The sequence below is a fragment of the Trachymyrmex septentrionalis genome, unplaced genomic scaffold (genome assembly GCF_001594115.1).
Source record: "Trachymyrmex septentrionalis isolate Tsep2-gDNA-1 unplaced genomic scaffold, Tsep1.0 scaffold40, whole genome shotgun sequence".
NCBI classification, from domain to species: Eukaryota; Metazoa; Arthropoda; class Insecta; order Hymenoptera; family Formicidae; genus Trachymyrmex; species Trachymyrmex septentrionalis.
In genome coordinates this window covers 3,725,225-3,733,323 of record NW_017305569.1, presented here as the reverse complement: position 1 = coordinate 3,733,323, position 8,099 = coordinate 3,725,225, and the positions used below count along the sequence as shown (strand labels likewise).

The window sequence follows — 8,099 nt, the reverse complement described above, 5'->3', positions numbered from 1 at the left end:
TATATATATATGTATTATAATTTTTAGTGGGTTGGTTCCATTGATATGCATCCAAACGAGCAAGCAGATGCAAATATGATTGTAAAACCTGATAATAATTGGCAGCAGCAGGTAATTTTTTGTTGCTTACATTTTTATTATGAATATTTTTATCATAAGCGATAGACATTAATTAATTACTTGTTTAACAGCAAACGGAGATCTTGACTCAAGTTAAAGATATATTGAAAAACGAAAAAGTTGATGGCATTATTTGTGTGGCTGGGGGATGGGCTGGTGGTAATGCAGCGCATAAAGATTTCGTGAAAAACAGCGACTTGATGTGGAAACAAAGCGTTTGGAGTTCCATTATAGCTGCCAGTATTGCGGCTGAATATCTGAAGGAAGGAGGATTTCTTTCTTTGACTGGTGCTAAACCTGCGTTAGAAGGAACACCAGGTTTCTTTGCTGAACGATAAAATATGTATTGTAGATCTCTTTATATTTCGCTAAAAGGTCGATTCCGCTTGATTATTAGGTATGATCGGCTATGGTATGGCAAAAGCAGCTGTTCATCAGTTGACGAGATCTTTGGCGGCTAAAGATAGCGGTCTTCCTTCCAACAGTTTGGTAGCTTGCATACTACCTGTTACTTTAGATACGCCAATGAACAGGAAATGGATGCCAAAAGCTGATACAAGCACATGGACTCCACTCGAGTTTGTGTCCAAGTAAGATGAAAAAACGTTTACAATTTTCTCAAATTAATATTTTATGATTTCTATTACAAAAAAATCATATCTTTGTTTATAGTTTATTCTGGAAATGGTCGCAAAATCAGGATCGGCCTGCTAACGGTTCTCTCATGCATCTCATTACTAAGGATAATAAAACGGATCTGATCACGGCTTAAAGATATCAAATGAATAAAAATTCATGGGAACAAAAGTCTTGAAGCATTTATGACAATATAATATACCTCGTTATTACAATAGATATATCTCGTTTATTGTTATATAAAGAAGGAGATATGTTTAAGGATGGCAAGTCCTTCGAAAGTTTTATTTTTGTATCAATAAGAACCAATCTTTTTAATATTTTTAAACGTATATTCCAACATTATATATTTTTGTATGTTATTGTATACATAAATCGTTTAATTATTTAAAGAAACGGATAATTCTTATGTCTGTGTGTATATTGCATATCTGTTATTGTGGATGTGTAGACTATATATACATATACTGTATTAAATGTTGCAAAAACAAAAAAAAAGATCACTTAAAGCATTATGAATTGTCTCTCTTGTAGATTTTTTTCTCCTCGTTGAACTTCACAAGTATCAAATGTGGTTTTTTATTCTCAATTCTCAAAAATTTCTTTTTTATCAAATAAATTTTAATATTTTAATATATCTTGCAGTATCACTTAAAAAATATTCAATATTGAATATTAAAAATTATAATCATAAATTGTCTTGAAAAGTTTTATAATTTATTATTAATTTTAAAATATTCATATTTTTAAGTAAAAAAATTATTAGGTTTTTAATATCAAGATAAATACTTATATTCACAGTAACTAACACATTTAAAAAAAAGCAAGCTATAAGCCCGGATAGCTCAGTCGGTAGAGCATCAGACTTTTAATCTGAGGGTCCAGGGTTCGAGTCCCTGTTCGGGCGATTTTTTTTTTACTCGGAAAGGGGATAATATATTCTGCAGTAATTCGATAAATTACATTTAACTGTAATTTATAATATATCAAGTTTTACTAGAACATATTTACCATAAAATCTCTACTTTTCATACATGTTTTGCAGATTGTTATATATAATTTATATTTTTACAGATTTTTTTTTATTATTTTTATACAATGAAAGAATTCATATTATCTGTGACTGTGACAATGATGTAAAGCAGCAAGTCGACAAATTCTATAATACATATAAATCATTCAGTATTTCGCTTGTGTGACATACATTATACACATATATATATATATATATTATATACTAACGCCAAACAAATTATGTTTATGTTGCCTTGGATGGAGTGAACCACTCATCAAGCATTTTTTGTTCCACTGAAAAAAAAAGAAAAATTCAAATTTATGATATATTTTCAAACTAAATAACATATTTATATAATTTACATATTTTTATACATAATCTCTAAACATTTTCTAAACAATGAGATTCAAGATTATGAAATAAAAGATTCGTAAGCAAAAATTAAGATTAGAGCATAAATAAAATATAATAAGAGTGTCAGAATTTTAAAAGATTTAAAAAATTTTCCATTTCTTTCTGCTGTTCTAATTTGTGCTTCTTAAAAGGTTTATTTATGTTTTTGTTATTCTTCCTTTATATTTGACATATGCTCAGATTTTTATTCTTATTAGAAATCTTAAGATATTTTTATATTTATGTATGCAATCAAGTAATGTACCTATTAAAGCCAATCTCTTCTCCTCAGCTAGCTTAGCATCACGCATAGGTTTAAGTCTCAGCTCCTCTGCTCTACGAGCATCTTCTTTTCTCTTCAATCTTCTTTGATGATATGCACCATAAGCAATTCCAGTAAGGAGCAGACTCCAGCGACAAAACTAAAAAGTACATTTAAAAACAGATTGTTTATATATTCTAATGTTTATAAAAAGAGAAATTAACACATTAACTAATTTTATAAGTGTCATTTCTGAGAGTTAAGAGCAAAATTTAATTCGCTAAATAACAGATAACCAAAAATTAATTATTAAACTAATTTCGAACATTTACTTTATGCAGAGTAAAATACTTCAAATTTCTTCAAGGTTAGAAAATTGAGAGGCGACATTGAAAGAAACTCTTTAATAAAAATCAAAGCCATAAGCTACCGTGACAATGTTGTCACTAATTATTTTTTTATATAAATTTATTAATTTTAAATACCTTCACAAACAGTAAATAAATTATGTAATAAAATGAATCTAATTATAAGAGACGGAGAGAACTCAGATAGTCGAGAAGACCGTGTTTTACTACGATGAAATAAAGAGCACAAGAACACGCAGGATTATAGTAATGACAGAACGTTTCAAGAGAAGCTGTTTTACCTTGATGAAAGGAGAAACCCGCAAAGGTTTTGGATTTAACTCGACGGTCGACATCTTGCTAGCGGATAAGGATATCGACGAATGCTTGTGATGTGAAGTGATGTGGTGTTCCATATCGCGATAAAAAGTGCGCGAATTTCGAGAATGCCATTTCGTTCAACAGGTTTGTTTGCAGTTGCATTGTTAAATTTTTTGCATTTAAACTAAGTAAACATATAATTAGATATCGAAGAAGAAAAAGAAAAAATGCACTGTGAAAAAAATAAGCCAAAGACTAATGGTATTTAAGCAATTACAAAATTAAATCTATAAATATAAAAAATATAACCAACATTAACAAAATATTTACAAAAATAATTAATTTTATATTTCTATTATACTCCCCTAAACTGACAAATATTAAACCCAAAATTCAGTGTTACATTTATAATTGCGATATTTTTAATCAGTCGAACTTAATTAGAATTATCGAATTGTTAGAAAATATAATAATATATAATAAAATATTATAATATAATATAATTATTAATAATGGAAATTATTATAATATTATTATTATATTTGCTAACAATTCAATAATTCTAATTAATTGGAACATATGTGTGTGTGTGTGTGTGTGTGTGTGTGTGTGTGTGCGCGCGCGCGCGCGCGCGTGTAGAGAGAGAGAGAGAGAGAGAGAGAGAGAGAGAGAGAGAGAGAGAGAGAGACATAATAATATTAATTGAATAATTTTTAAGTCTATAATATTACTTTATATCTATAATATTAATAATATTATAAATATAAAAAAATTAGTTAGTTGTCTAACAATAAGTTTAACTCTCATTGTTCGCGTAAACTACTAGTCTATGGATCATAAATTTTGTAAGTGCAGATTGCAAAGTTTATATATCAGGCAAATGTTGTACGATATTGATAATTCTGATTCGCTATATTGGATTAAGAAATGGTACAGAAAATCTCAATTTTTTTTCGTTTTTGGCATAAACTCCACCTCATAGACACGTATTAATGCGTGTATTTTAATACTGGAAAGGATTTTCGAATCTCTAAAGCAAGAAAAAAACAATTATTGTTATACAAAAGTTATTGCTTTTAGTCGGTAAAACAGATAATTTTAGAAACCCTTTAAATGTGGGATTGTCCTAGCAAATTACATTCTTGAAATCTTCATCAAATTGTACATGACTTACAGGAAGGTTAAGTTTATTTTTAATTACATTTTTTATTTTTAATTACATAACTTATTCCGTAAAACGCGTATTTTGCGGAATCACAGGAAACTGTATATCAATCATGGAATTTATAGTAATGGAACCGGAATAATCTATCCAAGCAGTGAGTGGAAGGTGTGAGCAACATTTGAGAGATAGAAGATGTATTTCTGTATATATTTCTATCCTGCTCAGTAACTTTTCTTCTTTCTGCGCATGTGCTAAAAGAGGATAGAAAGATATTTCTGTCCTTTAGATCTCACAGCTCGACATCCGTATTTTTCTTCTATCAGTATAAGTTCTATAATATCAATTACTGCATGCAAAGACACCGATGAGATACTATTAAAGACTGACATCCTTACGGGAGTTAGCGTCCTTGTGAATATTAAAGTAATTAAGAGTTAAAAACTAATAATAGATACTATATAGAAAATATTGTACTAATTTTATGATTTATTAGTTTAGTGGACGTATTTATGCATTTAGAATTCAATAATACTCGATTTTTCTTTACAATTATATGATTTTAGTGTTAGTATCATCAAAGTTTGATTATCAACAGAGATGGTAGCTGCAAAGAAAAAATTGTAATTTTTCTGCAACATATAGAATATTATAGCTTTACAAGTATGCATATTTATTTATGGGACATTTATGTAATAAAAAATCATAAATTTAATATAGTATAAATCAAATATTGAGGCCCTTTTTATATCGCCGAAAATTTGTCCAGGGTTGACAATCTTTAATAGTATCTTGTCGCAAAATTATAATATTAATTCTTGACTTTATTTGTAGATGGCGCATAACACATCTAAAAGAATTTTATTGAGGAGTGTCTCATCTCATCTAAATTGTATTCCGTGAATCCCCTCCACGATTGTCTCGAGTAAAAAACGAACCGGTGTTCGGACTTCGGAGTGTTCCGACACCCCGGAATACTTCGCATTGTTTGGAGCGGAGTTCGGAGCTCGCGGCAGTTCTGAGTTCACAGCAGTCAGCAAAATGGCGTCGTTGTGGACGGTGATGTCATTTGTGTTCTCGTTGCTGCTGATACCTTTTATGATGCTACTATTAGCTATCGTATTCCTCGCATCCATCGGCAAATCTCTTGGTGTGCGTAGGCTATACATCAAGCTGCTGCTAGCCCTTTTCGAGGTGAGTTCCTAAATTTCGAAACGAAAGTCTCATTCTTCTGTTAACGAAATAAACCGGCGCGCTCCGAATGGTCGTTTCCTGCGTTACAAACCGTCATTCGGCGATGTCACGCTTTTCTTCGATCGCTTTTCGCCTCGCCTCTCGCCGGAAGGGACCGTTTCCTGGACACATTGATACTTTTTGCGGCACGTGCTGTAGCTTTCGAGAGAAAGCAAATCGGATAACCTTACGCGTCATTGCGTAGTCGCGTCTCGCATAAAGTACGATTGATTGTAAACGTAAAGATTGACGACGATAGATTTTTTCGTGTTAAAATCTCAAAAAATTCTTGCACTTAAATTGAGATAAAAAAACTGTCTTAATTCTTTGGAGTAAAATTTATTCACTCTGTAGAATGAAGTATCCCGGTAAAAATTTTTTCATGCATGAACATGTAAGAATACATACAAATATACATTAACACGCATAAATATAAATATATATAATTATACATGTTTATGAATATTTATGCGTATTTATATATATTTATATATAATTATACATATTCGTGCTTGAAAAATTTTTTATCGAGATTTTATTTTTCAGAGTGAGATTCACTCTGAAAGTTTTACAGAATATATTATTCAAGCTGGAGAGAAAAAAGAAACAAAGATTTGAAATGTAAAACATATAAGCAACACGATTAAGTTTAAGGTGCTTCCACATAATTCGCAAATCGCAAATGTTGATGCAAAATGATAATCACCGCACGCAAGATACACGCAGATGAAAATCAACTGCATGTAATGAAAAAATAAATGCGAATCTTCATTTTGCGTTTGCGAATTATGTAGAGGCATCTTTAATCCTCAAGCACTATATAGCGATTTCATAGCTGACCAGAAAGAAGAATCGGATTTATTTATTTTTTAATTCAGTTCTCAAAAAACAGTGCTCTTTGGTGGATGACAGTGAATTTATAGCGATACGGTTGCAATTATAGCAATTCGGGGATTTTTTGTAGATCGTAAATTAAATTAACGTACGAGACAACTAATCTTTCGTACTTTGTACATGTACTCACTTGTGTCTCATGTGATCGCGACATCAAAGTACACTTGAAACAATGAGAAACGGTGAGAAGCATTTTTATCAACGTTACACGAGCTTGATTTATTTTTAGACTAAATCGGCGCGAAAGGAGTTTCTATCAAATGATTGTTCTCGTTTTTGTACACGTATATTAATATTGGAGTGATAATGACGTGCCTATTTCCACCAATCTACAGATTAAGTTTAATTTTTGTTTAATTTGTCATCTTTTTTTAGTTTTAAGGCCTGGTTCAATGCAATCACATTTTTGTTTTCTCCGTCTGTAATCTGTATTGTTAGTAATTAAATGTCAAAGAAACAATGGTAATTCGATCCCTCGAGTTAAATAATATTTTGTTATTTTTAACTTTTATCTATAAATTAATTTATTTTTGTAATTAGTTTCAATGCAAACATTGTTTATATCAATGTATGCACTTAAATAATAAACTGAATCTGAGGCAAATTGAATATATTTCCTTGAAATTAAATTGAGTTTAATTTTAATTGTTTTAGTCAAATTAACGGTACATTGGGTAGAAGGTGACTTTAGAAATTATTAAAAATAACTCAAATTGAGTATTATGAATTTAATGTGGTCCTTTTGTCCTTTTTATCCAGCCCGAATTATTTTTATTGTTCTAAACTTTCAAAAACATTCAGCATTACATTTTAACATCTTTATTACAATACTAAATAGTTTTTTACTTCAAATGTTAAAATTTGTATTTAATAAAAATTAAAACTTCAGCAAAAATGAGAGTGAAATGAAAGTGAAATTTTGCCAAAAAAGATTCAGATTGCAGATGGAGGTTAATCTCGGTTTAATTTACTGTTTATCTTTTCCTAATTTTTTCTTAGAATTGAAATAAGATAAAAAATAAGTTGAACCGAAATTAAAGTTAATTTTACATTGGTGAAACTGGGCTCAGTAAGAATTAGAAAAAATAAAGAGTAAATTGAATTGAGATTAAAATTAGTCCACATTGGTAGAAATGAACATAAACCGACAAAGTATTCACAATCTTAATGTAGATATTGATAGAATATTGTATGTACAGTTCTTAAATACGGAGAAGAAACGCGGAAGCGTCCCAAACTTTTCATCTGGGATACTTACCGTTCAAAAGTATCGTTTAATTCTAATCAGTATGGGATAATTTTGAATTGAAACGGGATTCATAGATTTAGCGATTGACAAAGTCCTCTTAGATTGTGCGATGATTAAGATTATCCTTGATTTCTGTTTTAAGTTATTCTGCATTTAAATGCGATCCGTTTGACTCTAAGCGCATAACTTAATTAATAACTAAATATTTGTTATTTAGAATGACTTGAACAGAACCTTTGTTGAGATTATTTTTACAGAAAAAAAAAATTTATTCTTTTGCATTATTAATGGTGACAAATTATAGTACGCAAACATCATAAGTATGCATATTTTCTCTTCTAATTATACATGCATATTTAGAATTAATAAAAACTTTGTTTTAGTATTTTATACATGAATATATATATATAACATGTGAGTTCTGAGCGTCTAATAGATTTTTTAAACGTAGAAATTTTTATTACCAA

The 8,099-nt window shown here is 29.8% G+C and overlaps 3 protein-coding genes and 1 non-coding gene across 8 annotated transcripts in view; 3 read left to right on the top strand and 1 right to left on the bottom strand.

Annotated features, from left to right (window-relative positions):
- The window catches only part of LOC108751053 (dihydropteridine reductase), a 4,481-nt gene extending 3,389 nt beyond the window's left edge, over window positions 1–1,092 (top strand). For all 3 annotated transcript variants that reach the window (XM_018490993.1, XM_018490995.1, XM_018490994.1), the window contains exons 2-5: window positions 28–111; window positions 192–438; window positions 518–710; window positions 793–1,092. In XM_018490993.1, the coding sequence (XP_018346495.1) occupies window positions 28–111; window positions 192–438; window positions 518–710; window positions 793–892 (624 nt within the window). In that variant the 3' untranslated portion in view covers window positions 893–1,092. The remainder of the gene's footprint in view (window positions 1–27; window positions 112–191; window positions 439–517; window positions 711–792) is intronic.
- A 498-nt stretch (window positions 1,093–1,590) lies between these two features.
- Window positions 1,591–1,663, top strand: Trnak-uuu. The gene has a single exon. It is a non-coding gene; the product is annotated as a tRNA-Lys (tRNA).
- Window positions 1,664–1,735: 72 nt separating this feature from the next.
- LOC108751075 (ATP synthase subunit e, mitochondrial) lies at window positions 1,736–3,173 on the bottom strand. Of its 2 annotated transcripts, XM_018491022.1 has the most exons (4): window positions 3,076–3,173; window positions 2,430–2,586; window positions 1,999–2,064; window positions 1,736–1,915 (listed from the first exon to the last, which is right to left on the bottom strand). In XM_018491022.1, exons 1-3 carry the CDS (start codon window positions 3,127–3,129, stop codon window positions 2,015–2,017), a joined length of 261 nt encoding a protein of 86 aa, XP_018346524.1. In that variant the 5' UTR covers window positions 3,130–3,173; the 3' UTR covers window positions 1,736–1,915; window positions 1,999–2,014. The 2 variants fall into 2 exon arrangements, with proteins under 2 accessions (XP_018346524.1, XP_018346523.1); XM_018491021.1 differs by having other exon boundaries at window positions 1,736–2,064.
- Window positions 3,174–5,257: 2,084 nt separating this feature from the next.
- The window catches only part of LOC108751026 (glycerol-3-phosphate acyltransferase 3), an 18,545-nt gene continuing 15,703 nt past the window's right edge, over window positions 5,258–8,099 (top strand). For both annotated transcript variants that reach the window (XM_018490956.1, XM_018490955.1), the window contains exon 1: window positions 5,258–5,450. In XM_018490956.1, coding sequence (XP_018346458.1) covers window positions 5,298–5,450 — 153 coding nt within the window. In that variant the 5' untranslated portion in view covers window positions 5,258–5,297. The remainder of the gene's footprint in view (window positions 5,451–8,099) is intronic.

Excerpts from the sequence above, each read along its gene's own strand:
- LOC108751075 (XM_018491021.1), bottom strand. The coding sequence starts at position 3,129 with ATGTCGACCGTCGAGTTAAATCCAAAACCTTTGCGGGTTTCTCCTTTC. Across the intron at positions 2,587-3,075 it reads GGGTTTCTCCTTTCATCAAG|TTTTGTCGCTGGAGTCTGCT; the intron begins GTAAAACAGCTT and ends TGTACTTTTTAG. Across the intron at positions 2,065-2,429 it reads GAAGAGATTGGCTTTAATAG|TGGAACAAAAAATGCTTGAT; the intron begins GTACATTACTTG and ends TTTTTTTTTCAG.